This window comes from Kwoniella bestiolae, chromosome 2 (assembly GCF_000512585.2).
Source record: "Kwoniella bestiolae CBS 10118 chromosome 2, complete sequence".
Taxonomy (NCBI): Eukaryota; Fungi; Basidiomycota; class Tremellomycetes; order Tremellales; family Cryptococcaceae; genus Kwoniella; species Kwoniella bestiolae.
This window is the reverse complement of record NC_089242.1, coordinates 794,141-811,568: the sequence shown is the minus strand read 5'-3', so window position 1 is coordinate 811,568 and position 17,428 is coordinate 794,141. Positions and strand designations below refer to the sequence as shown.

Genomic DNA, 17,428 nt, shown 5'->3' with positions numbered 1-17,428 from the left:
AATTACCGGAATCGGAAATAAAAACTAATTGCGTTTCAAGTACTAATTAACCAATTCAACGATCCCTCTTGTCTGCTTACGGCCGTGAGCGATCAAGGAATGCCGCTCGAGGACATGTCAAGTCGCGATAACGAAACAACGTATACATATCTTTTCTTTGCTCAGATAACATATCAAACAGAATCATACAAAGAGCTATCAAACATAAACAGACCAGAAGAGACTATAGCTTATGTAAAGCCTTCTTCGACTTGTCATCCCCAAATTGCGATTCGGTAACTCCTTTACCCATAGCAGCAGTTGACGAGCTGTGTGAGTTGCCAAGGAACATCAGATCAGCTGAACATCATTCGGATCGAATATCAAAACCATCACTTACACTCCTCCAGTGACGGTCATCATCATAGCATCTGCGTAATCTGCACCGGACCACTATTGGCAGTACCCACTAGTCAGCTCATACGCTTCCCCCTAGGTCAGTTAAAGGCAGACCAACACACCTTCTGGTGAGTCAGGACATCGCATCCAATCTCTCTTTCTTTCCTTTGAATCAGCTCGACATAGGCTTTCATGCCTTCCTGAGAGAATGCTTTGGCGAATTGATCGTTTATGTATGCGTTGGAATGGAGACCGGCGAGCTGTGGTTGGAACTCGATCAGCTCTGTTCTGGTCGATCCGTTTGATTCAGCTGTGTATAGCAAATTGGCTTACAGTGATGAATTGGAAGATGAACCCAAGTTTACCCAGACTCCATACGAAATCCTTCATCTCCGTCTCCCCTAAACCCGCAGCATCCCAATTGAACGATGGACTAAGATTGTATGCCAACCAATGACCAGGTCTTTCTTTATGTACACCTTCCGCAAACTCCTTCGCTTGAGCGTAGATAGGAGATTTCGTCTCCATCCATAATAGGTCCGCATAAGGTGCGAAAGCGACCGCACGATTGATAGCACACTGAGTACCACCTTGGTACCTATAGTACCCTTCTCTAGTCCTTGGGGTATCCCAATTCCAGTAAGGAGCACCCTTCAATCCGTACTTCTTCTGAGCTAATTGCAAAGCGCCATTGTGGGATGCGTGAGCAGTACCACTGACAGCTTTCAGGAATTCTTGGACCTTGTCTTGATCGACTCCCTGGGATGATAATGCCTTGGCGAGTGTTTCAGGGTATAGTTGCAGATTTGCTTTCTTCATCCATTGATCTTCTATCTCCTGTAAGGCCGCTCCATTTCGTCCTTCCAGCTCGGCAGCAACCATAATCTCGTTCAGGGAGATCAAATCTGGGTTGGTAGATCCAAGGATGAAGGCGTGATCTCTGGGGTCAATGTTGGAGGTGATCAGGGTTGCAGCTTCGGAATCTGTTCGGGCGACTACGAGATTGGTAGTTCCCATTATGTCGCATTGGAATCGCATAGCCACGAGTCGGTTGATATGTTCCGAGATTGGTACGAGGACCTGAATCCCATGTCAGCATCACTGTTCGTACTTTCTTAAATCGAACACACCTTTCCAGCCATATGACCGCACTTCTTTGTGCCTGGAGCTTGGTCTTCAACGTGGATACCAGCCGCACCGGCTTCAACCATCATCTTCGTCAATTTCATAACAGCGGTTAGTCCTGAAGCAACGAGTCAGCTTGGCCTCACTTCGGGAGATGGCGTGACAAGATAAGCTTACCTCCATGACCGGTATCCGCATCAGCAACAATGGGTCTAAGGTAATCAATGGGCGGACCAAGTTTCTCCCCTCTTTGTAAGGCTGTTGATCTGGTCCATCGTTGTTTTCGATCATGAAAGAGCTGGGCGGTGAACAGCTGAGCTACCTTGTTGGGTACAGTATTGGATGGGTAGTCTATATGTTTCGCATGGTCAGCATAGCCCGTTGGGAATGAAGGATGAAGTGACAAAGCCAACTCACCAGCAAGATCAGGTCCAGGTTCAAGAGAGCTCGAAGCGGTCGAAGAGCATTGCCAGCCAGATACATAGACAGTTTCCAGGTGTTTGGCCATCTGAGTGAGTTGTACAGGATCAAGCCTACGATACACACGTATATCAGCTGAGCGCCTTGTCCCTTCGGATGGAGTGACGAAGCTGACTCACGCTCCATAAGTAGCGGTACATCCACCTCCCTCACCTCGCTTCTTAGCTTCGAGGATCTTCCATAGTTTCTTGGCTAATACGTCTGAAGGGTAGGAGATAGGTAGAGTACCTCTTTTGGAGACTACATCGGCTGCGGTGAATGGTCGGTGGGTTCGTGCGAATCGGGGTTGCTGGGTAAGGATATCACGTCAGCTTGGTTGTTCAAGTGTTTGAATGTGGTCGAAGCTTGGAGAGATCCTTTCGGATCGAGGAAGGAAATTCAAGAAGAGATTCGACACTACCTACCTTTTGGAACTCTTCCAAAGCCTTGACTTCGGCGTCGAAGATAGCTTGTTCTGACGCCATGGTGGCTGATGATCAAAATATTCAAGTGAGAGGTTACTGATGTGGGTTGATAGGTGAAGATGGTTGTAGATTGCCGTATCTACAGGAGAAGTAGTTTCGACGGTTAACTGTTCAAATCAGATATACTTCAAGTCAAACCTCTTCTTGCTCTCTCTCCTACCTGTTTATATATAACTCGATTCAGAATTGCATCTTGTTCATCTTCACACCGTACTGTGTAACCTTACTCGAAATTTATGAATGAACAAGTGGTCATCATCGGTAATTCATTACCCGGCGGATTTACTCGGCGTTGAGCAAGGATTGGCATAACCGGGTCCATAACAGGTTTTATCTGTTCACACCGGAATCATCGTCACTGGGTGCATGGAAGGATCATAGAGATTTAACGAGTCGAAACAATAAGTGACGACCCGAAGCAGCTGATGCTGATAGGAGAGAAGATCGACGGAGGTTCGGAAATAGATTATCAGAGGTGGTCTCGGTGTCGGACATAACGGCATTGTCAGATTAACACTGACACCTAATTCATGCGACTCATCCAATACTGATACTTTGGATACCAGGTAGAGTCTCGTCATGTGTAAATGTACTGACTCGCTTGCATCGCCTCGACTTGGTGAGAGTGTCTCATAGCGACAAGTAGATTGCTCGTCCATATCTTAGAAACTAAGAAGAGTGAGTAAGATCACGACCCACCATAGGTTATCTCACCAGTCAGCATAGCATCCTAACAAACTCGATTTTCATCTTTATAGCCAATAGTTCAAGTGGAGTGGCGCAAAGCACGATCCTCCCATCTAATGATCACTTGTACTGTATTGATGCCACGGCGTAATTCAACAGCATATGAAACAATGAGACAACCCTGGTTGGTGTGTCCGTGCCCATCAATCAGCCATCAACTCTAGACCTTTGCGCACCGTTGAGAGGGCAGAGCAATAGAAGTAAGATCGGGGTGATGATTGATGGTTCTGTGTGCTATACTACACTAATTACAAAAGGTCATCAACTAACTGTCGCATCAAATGCCGAAATTGACAAGCACCACATGCGACCTAGTCAAAGGATACTTGCTTGCTCCATTCGATCTTAGTTCTGACTGTCTAGCACTAAACCCGAATAGAATAGATTGTCTAAAACGTTTCAAGTACCAACCATCTCGATCAAAATGACTTGCTGAATTACCAAAGCACCAGAGTCCCAACAAACAAGTCAATCAAAACGATACCAGTAGATTACTGCGCTCGATGCAGTATATCTCATCTGCTAGACAAATTGGTCATCATCAAAGCTGGAATCTACGTATCTCCCAGAAGACAAGATTGTATTCACCGGTACACATTGATGGCTAAGCTGGATATTCCACCCAACGGCCTCATCACATCATCTAATCAGATCGGTTGGATCTCATTCCGAATTTCAAGTCATGGTCAAGCTGTACTATAGTCATCTCATCGATCGCCTATCATTGTAGGATCCGCAAGTACAATCACCGCCAAGATGTCAACTGTCTTAGCATACATGTGTGAGTATACTCTCTCACTCCTGACTAAGCTCATCGCTAATACTGTATCTTCACACAGCTGGCCCCTTCTTCCTGGGCTTCGCATTAGAATCCTTCGGCATGGGCATCGTCCTAATCCTATCGATCAATTACTTTATGACTCTGGCCTCTCAGCCTAAATCACCTCATGAATCATCTAGAAAGCTTGGTGTGTCATTGGTAGGGATAAGTCTGGTATTGAATTTGGCCCAGACGATGGTAGATTTATACAGAGGGTGGGACGTAAGTCTCCCTCCATTCTTCCATCCAATACACCCATGAATGCCCCTCTGTCAAAATGACATCAAGCTCATACCCTGGTATTCACTAGATGTTCGCAAACAACTTCACCAACATCTCAGGCTTCCTCACCTCCACACCATCATTCTTTATCTCCCCCTTCCTCGGTTTAATCCAATCTACCCTCACCCAACTATTCCTCCTCCGTCGAATCACACTGTTCATCTCGTCTTTGGATTTACTCTGGCCCAAATTGGCTCATCCACTCGTTAAATACTTTTTCGCATTTTCCATCGGTGCGGCGATATTGGCAAGTTTCGTTAGTGGGACTATTAGTAGTGTTTTGGTGTGGAAGATTGGGAGTTTGATAAGTCTGGGGCTGCCGGGGAATACAAGGTGAGCGAAATGCCATTCCAATTTTTCCGATTACTGTATCATACACCTTATCATCTCGGTATCTTTGGGGTAAGGTCGAAAAAGGAACGACTGATAAGATGTATACCATATACCACCTTAGCTTCGCGAGAGCAGAACAGCTCTGGCTGGCCATCTCGACAGCAGTGGACATGACCCTATCCGCGGTACTAAGCGTGGAACTCTGGTGGGCAAGGCAGAAGCTCGGTATGCAAGGCGGAGTCATGAGGGAGATAGTGACAAGGTTGATTGTGAGTGATCTCCTTCTTATACAGTACCAATCTCACCCTGAAGCTAGGACTGATAAGTTGATACTTTATGTAGCTCGTGACATGCCATGGAGGAATCGCTGTATCTGCATTACAGCTCTCATCGATCTTGCTATATCATTATTGGCGGTATAACGCATTTTGTTATCTCCCTATACTCTTCGTAAGTTACCAATGAAATTTAGCATGTAGGAATCGATGCTGACACTGTAGACATTCGGATGTAGTTACCAAAAGTATACAATATAACCTTAGTCCTCTCTCTATCAGTCCCACACTCGACCGAGATCGCTCCAGATCCATCACACATGTTCTCGCTACCTACCATCCTAGACACGCAGGCACCGTCCACTGAGCATATCAGACGAGTGGCCAGTCCCTTGACCATAGATAACCCACATTCAAATCCAAGAAACCTCCACCCCCAGGATGTAGAGAAGCAATCTGAAATGGTCGAAAGACCAAGATCCGATAAGAGACAGTGGATAAGCTGGAGTGTCGGTGCCATACCTTCCTCGAGCTCGCAAATCCGGAATCGACAGAGCCAGTCACGAAGAAGCACTACTCACCAGGTAAGCCGTCCTTTCTGTTCTCGCAATGAGTATGAGTACATATGTCGCTGATTTGCCCGTCCACCGAAGCGATACTCATATCACGAAGATCACGATCGAGATCGAGACAGATGCCCATCCGACCCGAATTCCATTTGCCCCTTACTCGCTCAAAGTCCTCAAGACAGATCATCATTCATCTCGACCCACCCCTTGCCTGATCATACCATCTTACCTTCCCCTCCGCCATCCAGCGTAACTGTCCAGCGGAACAGCTCGATCCTGACTCCAACGAGTAGTCAGCCACTGAGGGCTTCGTTTGGTGTGACGGACAAATATACTCTGCGACCCTCAACTCCAACCTCGACGTTGGACCCTTTCGGGACGAGTTATAGTCAGAATCGACCGATGTCTCAGTCTCGTGATACAAAAAATGCAGGAAGAGATGGAGGAACATCTTCAGGAGCTGAAGGGGCGGAGGGGATGAGTTTTATGGATATGTTGGATACTGCACCGAATCCGAGCAAGAAGCGGAGAAGGTTCAGTAAAGACGTTTAAGGTTCGAGATTAAAGATGATAAATGACGATCATAGACACGGAGGATCGCTTTGTCAAGTTCTGTCGAATTACCATGATATCAGATAATCAGATCTGAGATCCAACTGATATATCCATGGAGGTATACCATGCATACTATACTATTTCTCCCTTATCGAATACAATCCACTTCCCCTTGGAGTCTACCCAGCTTCATCGCAAACATGAACAAAATGCAGTATATTCATTTGCTATAGTTGTTCATTTCTTGTGAGAAGACAATTTACCTTGTTTCAACTTACCATCCGACACTCACGTCAGCTCACTCACTCGGGATCCTACACGAGTTCGACAGTAGCTCACAAGTAACTTGGCGTGGTACTGCGCCCCATAACTTCCTCTTTGGATGAGCTGGACATTCCCAGAGGATCTGATAGATTGCCAAAGGTGATTTTTGATGAGATCTTCCATGATGAGAAGGAGAGCTTCGTCCTCTTCCATTGACCAGGGCTGGGTGGTCAAGTGAGACGGTATGGTTGGTTGAGTAAGGTGGAAAGTGTGAACAAGAAGTGAGTGAGAAGTGATGTAACGTCAGCTCAACGATGTGATGTGAAGCGGAGGGAGAGATACAAGTCAAAAGAGAAACCCACCACTTTGGTACTGCCCCTACCACTACCACTACCACTACCACTACCAGCTTTCTCTTTCTTGGGTGATGTTTTGGATCTCTTGTTTGTGATATTAGGTTTCTCATCAACGAAGATCGAATCGCATGGTGCCAATGTGGAGTTCGGAGAGACAGGCGAAGAAGGTCGTTCTCTCTTGATTTTGACCATCTCGATAATCGATCGATTTTCTTCGAATGTTTCGTGTGCAGGTGATGGCGGTAACAACGCAATTGTGGGGGTGAGAGGGTGAGTAGAAACGAACAGATTCTGAGGGGGAAAAGAAAGAAGAGATGGAGAAGAAAGAAAAGAAGAAGACAGAAAAAAGAGGAAGGAGGAAAAAGGTGCATGTCGCTCACATATATATGCCTTGTCTATGGTCGTCAAGCAAGACAGATTGAAATTTGATCGTTGACCTGTAGGTGAGTTGGTGTGATCAATAATCAGTATTCTCTCACCAGCTCAGATCCAGCATTCGTTCACATTGAGGTGATGGTCCCTTTGATCAGTTGATGTCAAAGTAGAACAGAAAACATTATATACATCTGTTATAATTTGAATTGTCCGTATATACATAATGCTATAATGCTATGAAATAAGAAACTCTATTATATTGTCCATTTGTCGTTATGAGACATTGTCCATTGATTATGATGATGATAACTACCATAAATTACCTTTGACATCCTTTTGTCCTTTATACAATTCTGGCAAGTCCCTCCATCTAAAGCAGCAAGCCGATGGCTCCCAGCACAATTGCCAGACCAAGCGAGGGGATCACGAGCTGGCCCGCACCGGAGTTGACACCTGATGCAGAAGCAGAGGCGGAAGCAGACGCAGCAGCAGCGTTGGTAGCTGCCGCTCGAGACGACGCAGCGGAGGAGGTGATAGTAGCTGAATGAGAGGCGCTCGACCCGCTAGACCCGGATGATGAGGAAGAAGCAGCAGCCGAAGTAGAGTTCGATGTGGATGCGGATGCCGAAGCAGAAGCAGATGCAGAGGTCGAAGTGGAGTTGGCGGTAGTTTGGATAGAAGCCAGCTGAGTCACCGCAGCAACGTTGGCAGATCCCCCACCAATGGTACTGTAGGGTGTACATTGGGATGTGGCCCCTGCAGGATGAGGCGCAGGAGTGACAGGATCATCCTGGTGGAATCTCACTCCGTCATATACTCCTGGAGCCTCGTCCGTGGGAGCACCAAGACATTGGTCGAAGCCGTCACCCATATCTCCCGGGATGGTGAAGCCACAGGAGAGGACGTCGTAGATGTGTTGGCAGTAGTCTGCGGCGTTGGGGCCATCTCGGCAGGCTCGGATACAGAATTGGTCTGGGATGGGATTATAAGGGTCAGCAAGATGTTCTGCGTAGAGAATAGGTGGGCGATCAGGGTGATTCGGAAACCAAAGGGAGGTTGGACATCATACGTCAAGGGACGGGAGGGAGCGATGATCATATCAAGATAAGAAAGAAGGAGAGTCTTCTTCGTCGGAAGGATGTCCTTTCATGGGTGATGTCACTCACCGGAAGACATGAAACTCGTCCACTCATGGGTCTGTTCGAAGTTCCCAGTGAAGGCGTTGGTGAAGACTAGACCACCTTGGGGGTTCTACAATCCACAAATGGCTGATCAGCGATGCTGCATGCAGACATCGATGCTTTCAAGGGGAAGGAAGGATACACTCACACCTAGACCTGTCCATGAGTGAGGATCAAGTTCACCTCCTTCGTCACCAGCGGGGATGAGGAGTTTTGTAAGCTGGAATGGGATCATCAGCATCGTACTAAATGGATGTCAAGGAAGGGCAGCTCAAAACTTACATCACCATTACCAGTCACCTGAACATACGATACCTTCTCCGACTCGACCTTGACGAAATGGGCTCCCTTGATAGTTCCCTCAGGTATGAGTCGAGTCCCATACCCATCCTTGAGACAGTACCTAGCAAACCAGAAGATCGAGATCAGCTTCGTATCTCACAAGGACAATATAATATAATCCAAGCAAGATCGATTTGATCGTAATAGCTCGATCTGTATCTACAGGAAGTGAAGTACGACGTCCTCCCGTAAGCCAAGACTTTTCATTTCACTCACGCAACGACGATCTGCTCTACATTCCCGATCTTCGATGTCCCATCCCCCTCGTTCGACTTGGTATCGGGTGGACCCCATAGACAGAAATCGTCCACGGCATTTACGAAGACGTTCTGGCATCCTGATGTGGGCGAGGAGGTGGTGCCGCAGGCGTTGGTGCCCGATTGACCTTCCTCTGAGATTTCGGGGAGGGAACCGACCTGGTAGGTGGCGGTGTATTGGGCGGATACCGATAGGAGTGGTAGGAGGGGGAGAAGGGTTATGAGGGAGAACATGTTGAATATGTGTTTATCGATGTTAGTAGGAGTGAAGGAGGATAAGATGTGTTTTGTGGTAAAGATGCAGAGGGTGTAAAGAAGAAGAAGAAAAACCTGTAGAAGGTGTGGATCGATCAAGTATATATTACAATATGATGATAGAGTGAAGAAGCTATAGTACGATCAAGGGATGGAAACGAGAACGAGAACGAGCCCGAGGCTGAGAGGTTAGTCTGAGAATGGGTAAAAGGATAAAAGGATGAAAAGACGGTGCGGGTGCGGGGTGTAGCTTTCACTTGGCAATGCTATATATGTACATTTTCTACATCGCAATTACACTATGACCCTCTCGAGGGTAGTATGGTACACTACATCAACCAAACACCGCACAAACAAGTTCATCCCAATAGCCAAAACGATAAAAAGCTTAAAACCATGAGATTCAGATCCGCAGAGAACCTCCACACTAAAATAGCACACCCTTTGGACACGAATATGACATGAGCCGCTCAGGGTTTATGTATGCTATCATCAGGGCGGTGTTTACTCTGTTCCTAGCACCTGGCAGCACTCGTATCTCCCATTCCCACGACTTGCAGGATTGGTGGACGGATAAGTCAATTCGAGTGAGACGCATCGAGTTAGGATAGTATCGAGTGGCGGGACACAGAGTGATTAACACCTCCTTAGTGTACCTCCTACTGCGTATATGAGAACTAGCTGGGGAAGACTTCACCTCGTTAGCAGGGATGGTAGGAGGTTGAACTTTGAGCCCCCTTTCGTCCCGCTAGGATCTCCGCATCAGGTATGGATTGATCCCTTTGGCGGCGATTGCTGCGATGACGGATTCAATTCCAATGACACTGTATCAACAAGCGATGTGTCCTTAAGCCATTCCGTAAGATCCTGTGCTAAGTTGATCATCATGACCCACATGCTCATCCCATTCAACGTAAGTGAATATCAAGGTTTTATCGAATTACAGCATCATCAAATATATCGCATGCACTTGTTTATCGAGTAACTTTAGATGGATATTGCGGGTCAAGTAATAAACACGATACATTCCATCGATCTCTTTCATTATAAACAATAAGATAAGTACATCAAACCAATCTCAATCTCAATCATTCTTTTCCATTCTCATTATCGATCAAACTCTGCACTCCTATCTCTCCCTGCGGGGTGAATCCTAGTTCAACCCTTTCGTCTCAAGTTCGAAGAACTTGGTAAAAGCGTCTTTGACTGTATCCTCCTTGGGTCGGACTGTACCAATACATCCATCAGCATACTGTACTGATCGTCTTTCATTGTATGAAGTGGTATACTCACACTCAATACCAAGCTCTTTCTTGATCTTGTCGTTCTTGAGAGTGTAGGTACCAGGATCGATGTAACAGTATTTCTCAGAGGTGACTTTGGAGAATCTGTCGGCTTGGTCAGGGAATTGCTTTCGAGCAATATCGGCGATCTCTTGATAATCGTATGCTATAACATCAGAAGAAACGTAAGCTTCGTAAGAGGTTTACGGGCTATCGTGAAGGTCCGACTTACGCCCTGCAGCAGTGACGAATCGACCTTGAGCGTGTCGAATGGCAGCTTGGTAGTGTGCTTCGGCAGCGTCTCTTACCTAATGATTGAGAAGCGATGATATCAGCTGCGAACTAGTTGTCATAGGAGACAGCAGGATGATACGATGCACTCACATCAACGTAGTGGGTGAAAAGCGTAGGAAGACCAGGTTTGTCCGCTCCTTGCGCAAGAGCCCATAAGACTTCGGTCGACATACCACCTTGACTGAGCGACTTGATAGGTTGGACTGTACGAGTCACCAACATCAGACTTCCAGACACTATTTGACGGGGGGTGGACAGGAGAGCTTTACTCACTTGGAGGACCAAAGATCATGGCACAGTTGATAACAGCAAGAGACCATTCATGGTCTCCGTTCTTCTTGGAAGCCTTTTGGGTATCCCAAGCTGCGATTTCGGCGTACTTCTTCGCACCCATGTAGAAGAGGTAGCCAGCGAGGAAAGTCTTGTTACTGGGAAGGCATCGAGGAGTCAGAAGTCTTCCTAAGGCGAGGTGATATGTTGAGGATGAATGGGGCTTACGGGTTGTTTCCTGTTTTGGCGATCTCATCCAGTTCCTCGATTGTGTATGGGTTCCAGTCATTTTCGTCAAGGACCAAGCCCTTTTGGGTGTGAGGGTGTTCTCTGTGATTACCAATTGAGCCTGTGTGAGGTGTGATCAGCTCACCAGGTCAAAATGACTAGAAGAGGAGAAGAAGAGGGAGAGAGTGCGTGAAGGAAAAGAGAGACAGCGGATCAGGGCAGAGAGGCGAAAGAGGAAAGGATAAGACAGCGAAGAAAGGGAAACAGAACTCACCATAAGTACCAGTAACAACCACAGACTTGACGGTCGGTTCCTTAGCAGCAGCCTCAAGTACACTGGTGGTACCTTGTTCAGCAGGGGCCAAGTGCGACTCTCTAAACTCCTTATCACCAAACTCGACTGGCGAAGCGGTGTGAACAACCGCATCGACACCCTTGATAGCTTCGGTGTAGTCGCCGTTCTCAAGAGAACCAGTGACGAAGAGTTGGAGTTTGCCGGATTCGACGTAGGGCTTGTATTCGGGAATGGAGAGGATCTCGTCCTTCTTTGAGGCGGATCTGAGGGTTCCGCGGACGGTCCATTCGTTTTGGAGGAAGGTGAGAGCTACGTGAGCTGAGAGCTGTGGGTGTATGAGGTGTCAGCAAGGTCGAATAGATAGGGAAGGAGAGAAAGGAGAAGGAATGTGTGTATGGTTTGTGGTGATGGGAAGGGACGTACGAATCCTGAGATACCGGTGAGTAATACAGTAGGCATTGTGGATAGCTGTTGGTCAAAGTTGAGTTGAAGTTGAGTAGAACTGATAAGTTATTGGAAAGTAGACGAGTGAGTAGTTGATGGGAAAGAAAAGTCGAGTTGTCTCATCAAGAAGGCAAGGTATTTATACCATCAACCTTTGACTAACCTCCATCCACCACCCACTTTCCCCTCCACATTCCTTTCGATCAACCTCCATTTTCACCTCCAACACGATTTATCCGCTGGAATCCTCCGCTTTTTGGGGGTTGTTTAGTCATCCCACCGAGAGACTTGATGGGTTAGCGTGTGTTGTGCATTTGATTGACACGGAGACGGAGTATGGCGTATGAGGGAGTACCTTAATTGCACCGTTCATAACGAGTAGCATGGTTGTGCTCGTATGGTAACCTCGGATCTCGGACATCTCCATCAATTAGATTGTTCGATCTGCTCGGTTTTGGGTTATCAGAACCTCCACTCCGCCGAGTTACGTAACCTCCATGCGAACCCATTCAGCCTTCATAAGCTTATAAATACATAGGAAGAGGTGTTCTTTCGCTGCTCTAAGACGCATAAACCTGATCTAGCCAAATAATACCATCGAGGTACACCTAGTTACACTCGACAAGACCCACGAAAGAGGTTGTACCCCAAATTATCCGCGGCGAAACACATCAAACTTGCCAAGACTCGCTTTGATATCGTGTATATTACACATCACCAAGTAGTATGAAGCGTCGAAGATCGCCCCAGACATGACTCGATGGGATTCCCCCCTAGAGTACCTCCGCTGATCGCAACACTCCCGAGAAGACATTGCATCTCAAGATCTGATGGCATTCTCCTGCTCGTCTTGGCCACTAAAAGGTGGAGAATGGTTACGTAACACAGGGCTGGCAAGCTTCTGCCTCCACAAACCTCAATAACTCAAAGTCGAGCCTCCACTTGACAGTTTAATGCCTGGAGGCATATAAAGTGGAGGCGAGCGGATGGAGGATGAAGGATGGATGGAGGTCGTCTGTCCAGTGGGTGAGCGACGAGTGTGCATAGCGAGTAAGTCGAAGGATGCGAGAGGGACAGACGATAGTTCAGACCAGCATGCTTATCAATACGAATGAGCGACGCTCCATCAAACACACTGACATGCATGCAGCCACCGAAGCATACAATTGGTGTTTTCTCATCCTCGCCATCCGACCAACGCCTCATTTTCCTATCATCGCTCGACATCTGATTCTGCGTCCCCCTTGGCCCTTTTACCACCTCATGAGATCTAACAATCACCAAGTATAGTAGAACAAACCAAACATCCATAAATTCTAGAACATATAACGTGAAGAAGAAGGGAGTAACGGATCGTCGAAATGACGTTGTAGGAGGCAAGTGCCTGTTCAGGGTTTGCGTGATGGGTTGGTGGTGGTCGAGAACAAGTGGTATTTTCGAGAAATCTCTCGCACTACAGACAATGAAAAGCTCCAGGACAAGTGAGTAAAAGATATTTGCTCGGGTGGGTACTCCAAATGCATCTGCACTCTTTGCTCTTTGCTGAATGTGGAACAGAGGCATAAGAAGAACAAAGATTTGCCGTATAATGGTCTGTCGGACCGGAACTGAACCATTAAGAGTATTTCCGCTGATATCCGCTTTTCGGCTCGGCTCTTGACTTGGACAAATTCAGTGTAATGTGCTATCCAAACTTCTCATCCCCACGCAACTCTGCGCTTCAAAATGCTGAGGGAGCTAATTGCATATGTATGTATGTATGTAGGTGATGGATGACGGAGCATGACATGACTATGGCCACCCTTCTGTACCTGTACTCGCAGATTCCAGGTCTGTTGTGCATTCAGGGTGACAGTGAAAGAGTGAAGCGCGTCAAGGGGGAAAGACGGGAGAAAGTTGGGTTGACGTCAGAGTTTAGACTTACATGGGAGAATTATTAGTCTTATGAGTATTCCAGCGAAATACCAACAGTAAACGTTTCAAAAGCATAGTTGATTTAGAAGTCATCTTTACTTGGATACTCCTTTTATCATACATATACCTTTGATTTCTCTTCTCTTCTTCTTCTGCTACTCTACTGCACAGCAAAATACACACAAAGGAGATACTGTAATCACATCTCATATATAAAAGGGAGCATCACACAATGTCACCACCACCCGCCGTACCAGGTTCACCATATACCAGCAACCACATCTCATCACCTACCACCCCATCATTCTCACAGATGCCCAATCAACCTAAAGTCCCTTCGCAATCTGATGGCTCAGGGGAGAAGAAGGAGCAAAGATTGATTGTGGTTTCGAATAGGTTGCCTGTTACTATTAGTAAAGATGAGAAGGGGGAATATCACTTCAAGGTGGGTAGATTGGTCATACGTCTCCTCTGTTCTACCCAGACACCATATCTCGAGACGGGAAATCATATGCTGATAAGCTTGATACGCGCCCCCAGATGTCCTCGGGAGGATTGGTATCTGCCTTGAGTGGCTGTAAGAAGACGATGAGCTTCACTTGGATCGGATGGCCAGGTAAAGATGTGAGTGAACTTGGTTATACTGTGTCGTGTATAACTACTATGCTCATACCTGCTCGTGATACCACAGATACCAGTAGCGGACAGAGACCATGTCAACAAGAGATTACTTGCAGAATACAACTGTTATCCTGTCTACCTTTCTGACGAGCTGGCTGATAGACATTACAATGGTGAGTCTCGGGGTTCCCAATTGGACACCCTTTCTCCTCGGAGTGCTTTGACTTCCAGTGCTCATATGCTAATGTACCTTATAGGCTTCTCGAACTCCATTCTCTGGCCTTTGTTCCACTACCACCCCGGAGAGATGAACTTTGACGCCGCGCACTGGCTCGCATACAGAGAAGCCAACATGCGATTCGCCGAGGTCGTCTCCAACTTCTGTCAATCGGGCGATATGGTCTGGGTCCAAGATTACCATCTCATGCTCTTACCGATGTTACTTCGATCTATGATCTCCGGCGAGTCCGCCCAGGGAGAGATGGTGCGAAAGGAGCTGGGAAGAGTGAAGGAAGGTGTGGACGACGAGGTCGTAAAAGATGTGCTGGGTATGCAACCTGGTGTGGCAGGTCCGCAGGAGCTCGAGGATGAGGGGGTAGAACTTCTGGGTGATGTTGATGAAGATGAAGTACTTCATATGAAGGAGGCGAAACCTCCTGTTGGTGGCGGATCCAGACGACCCCACTTCCCTAGAGGACTGTCTACGTTCCAGAAACAGGAAATGGTAGCTAAGGAGAAGGGCAAGGATGGAATTAGGATTGGGTTTTTCTTGCATACTCCTTTCCCATCCAGTGAGATCTACCGGTGAGTACAAATCTTCAGATGCATCGTCTCAGCAAAGAGTGGTGCTGATATATTGTGACAGTGTCTTACCTGTGAGACGAGAAATCTTACTTGGTGTCCTCCAATGTGATCTGATCGGGTGAGTCAGCTACTTGTCTCGCAGGGTGATTATAAGACACACGAGCTGAACCACATGCGCAGTTTCCACACATACGACTACGCCCGACACTTCTTATCCTCCTGCACCCGAATCTTGGGTTTGCAAACCCAACCTAACGGAATCGAGTTCGAAGGTCGATACGCCCAAGTCGGAACGTACCCAATCGGTATCGAACCTATGCAATTTGTCGAGGGGTTACAACAAGAGAAAGTACAAAATCGATTGAGAACTCTGGAGACCAGGTTCCAGGGATGTAAGGTTATTATCGGTGTGGATAGGTTAGATTATATCAAGGGTATCCCGCAGAAGTTGCATGCTTTGGAGGTTTTTTTGACTCAACATCCTGAATGGATTGGAAAGGTGAGTAGAACACGCACTCCCTCTTTCTTCATTCCAAGCCCTATCCTGGACTTGGAACAGCCCCACTGAGTTGCATCCTCGGAACGGAGTTGAGCTGCGAGCTGATTACAATTGCACAATTTCAGGTCGTATTGGTTCAATTGGCTATTCCATCCCGACAAGATGTAGAAGAATACCAAAACCTCAGAGCATGTGTCAACGAATTGGTCGGAAGGATCAACGGTCGATTCGGTACTGTCGAATTCATGCCTATCCACTACTTGCATAAATCAGTACCATTCGAGGAATTGACCGCCATGTACGCTTTGGCGGATGCTTGTTTGGTCACTTCCACCAGGGATGGTATGAACTTGGTAAGTGTGCTCAATACATCTGACCGGAACGAATTCGGCAGATATTGGCTCGTGCTGATGTTGATACTTTGCTCAGGTCGCATACGAATATATCTCATCTCAATCGAAACGACATGGGTCGATGGTATTGTCTGAGTTTGCGGGTGCCGCTCAGTCTCTTAATGGTTCTATCCTCATCAACCCTTGTAGGTTCAGCTTTTTAACTTTCATGCTTTCAATGTGCAAGAAGCTGTAGCTGATATCGCAAAATTACAGGGGACGTGCAATCTACCGCCGATGCGATCCACCAAGCTCTAGAGATGGGTGATGAACAAAGGAAATCCAACTGGCAGAAGTTATTCAACGTGAGTCATAGCTGGTTTCGCTATAACGTCGCATCAGATTGAAGAGGACACAGTATGCTGATGCATTTGAGATATAGTACGTCAGCAAATACACTGCCGAAGCATGGGGTACGACATTTGTCAATGAATGTGGGTGATCGTTCAACATTGCATGGACACATTAAACTGATTCAATGATAATAGTAACTCGTCTATCTGGTTTACCGCCCGCTGGCCCCGCTGGACCCGGTCGAAAGAAGTCTGGCAGTTTGAGTCGAACTTCCTCTAAAGCCAGTATCAGGAGGAGAGCAAGTCAAGCTAGCGTTGTGGCTCCCATTGCTGAGTCATAGACAGGATTTGCTGGTTCACATGTAGCTTAGGAAGAAGGAAGTGTCTGAGTTGGGGTTTAAAGATACATGACCCAAGAAAAACAAACAACGTATTAATGAGATGACTTGTCATTGTCCCGAGTACATATATATGCAGATATGAATTATGATTTTTGTGCATCGCTCTATTTTCTCTGCAGATGTGATACCGATGCTTGAGGCAGTAACCACAATTTTTGATATGTTGTTTACCTTTTGGATACGCTCACCAACCATGCCATAAACACGTTGTTGGCCCCACGGTTCGGATCTCCGTATCGCACGAGGATGATTGGTTAGCCCCTCAGGAGCACTTGCGGAACTCGGATGTTGGGTCTCAGGGGGGATTAGGGGTAAATCTCAGTGGCGGAGGAGATGCCGAGTTGGAAGTCTGGATTTGGGGATGACTTTGCTTCTCACTCTTTCAACGGTGACTATCGAGGAGCGATAGAAGGGTTGATCTGCAAGTGTGCTTCACCAGTAGGAGGAGCAGTGATGCATGGACTGTATTGTATGTTAGTATCTGTCGCCATACCATTCCAAAACAATGAGTAAGATCAAGGCCTCGAGAGGGAATGACGATGACGACCCTCCCCTAACCGGACTAATCCCAATCCTAGATTAAGGGTCTTTTATCTTGACTAGTCCAGGTGGATCCCACAAATTCCCATGTT

General features: G+C 46.9%; 6 protein-coding genes across 6 annotated transcripts; 2 read left to right on the top strand and 4 right to left on the bottom strand.

Annotated features, from left to right (window-relative positions):
* Positions 1-223: 223 nt before the first annotated feature.
* I302_103439 (isocitrate lyase) lies at positions 224-2,447 on the bottom strand (the record flags this gene model as incomplete). Its single annotated transcript, XM_019188806.1, has 9 exons — positions 224-308; positions 380-432; positions 501-638; positions 712-1,458; positions 1,509-1,621; positions 1,681-1,854; positions 1,921-2,036; positions 2,103-2,272; positions 2,388-2,447. The coding sequence occupies 9 exons, from the start codon at positions 2,445-2,447 to the stop codon at positions 224-226; spliced, it is 1,656 nt and encodes a 551-aa protein (XP_019048368.1).
* Positions 2,448-3,950: 1,503 nt separating this feature from the next.
* On the top strand, positions 3,951-6,025 carry I302_103438 (uncharacterized protein; the record flags this gene model as incomplete). The annotated part of the gene is made up of 7 exons (XM_019188805.1): positions 3,951-3,975; positions 4,034-4,236; positions 4,325-4,629; positions 4,751-4,898; positions 4,972-5,079; positions 5,144-5,488; positions 5,558-6,025. 7 exons carry the CDS (start codon positions 3,951-3,953, stop codon positions 6,023-6,025), a joined length of 1,602 nt encoding a protein of 533 aa, XP_019048367.1.
* A 240-nt stretch (positions 6,026-6,265) lies between these two features.
* Positions 6,266-6,840, bottom strand: I302_103437 (uncharacterized protein; the record flags this gene model as incomplete). The annotated part of the gene is made up of 3 exons (XM_019188804.1): positions 6,266-6,301; positions 6,368-6,514; positions 6,655-6,840. 3 exons carry the CDS (start codon positions 6,838-6,840, stop codon positions 6,266-6,268), a joined length of 369 nt encoding a protein of 122 aa, XP_019048366.1.
* Positions 6,841-7,393: 553 nt separating this feature from the next.
* Positions 7,394-9,037, bottom strand: I302_103436 (uncharacterized protein; the record flags this gene model as incomplete). Its single annotated transcript, XM_019188803.1, has 5 exons — positions 7,394-7,995; positions 8,190-8,274; positions 8,353-8,424; positions 8,487-8,607; positions 8,763-9,037. The coding sequence occupies 5 exons, from the start codon at positions 9,035-9,037 to the stop codon at positions 7,394-7,396; spliced, it is 1,155 nt and encodes a 384-aa protein (XP_019048365.1).
* A 1,174-nt stretch (positions 9,038-10,211) lies between these two features.
* On the bottom strand, positions 10,212-11,887 carry I302_103435 (uncharacterized protein; the record flags this gene model as incomplete). Its single annotated transcript, XM_019188802.1, has 8 exons — positions 10,212-10,285; positions 10,352-10,507; positions 10,574-10,649; positions 10,726-10,838; positions 10,909-11,063; positions 11,134-11,254; positions 11,408-11,753; positions 11,852-11,887. The coding sequence occupies 8 exons, from the start codon at positions 11,885-11,887 to the stop codon at positions 10,212-10,214; spliced, it is 1,077 nt and encodes a 358-aa protein (XP_019048364.1).
* Positions 11,888-14,018: 2,131 nt separating this feature from the next.
* I302_103434 (alpha,alpha-trehalose-phosphate synthase [UDP-forming]) lies at positions 14,019-16,736 on the top strand (the record flags this gene model as incomplete). The annotated part of the gene is made up of 11 exons (XM_019188801.1): positions 14,019-14,231; positions 14,327-14,410; positions 14,478-14,580; positions 14,665-15,211; positions 15,273-15,329; positions 15,392-15,710; positions 15,836-16,063; positions 16,140-16,248; positions 16,319-16,407; positions 16,485-16,536; positions 16,591-16,736. The coding sequence occupies 11 exons, from the start codon at positions 14,019-14,021 to the stop codon at positions 16,734-16,736; spliced, it is 1,947 nt and encodes a 648-aa protein (XP_019048363.1).
* Between the last annotated feature and the right edge of the window lie 692 nt (positions 16,737-17,428).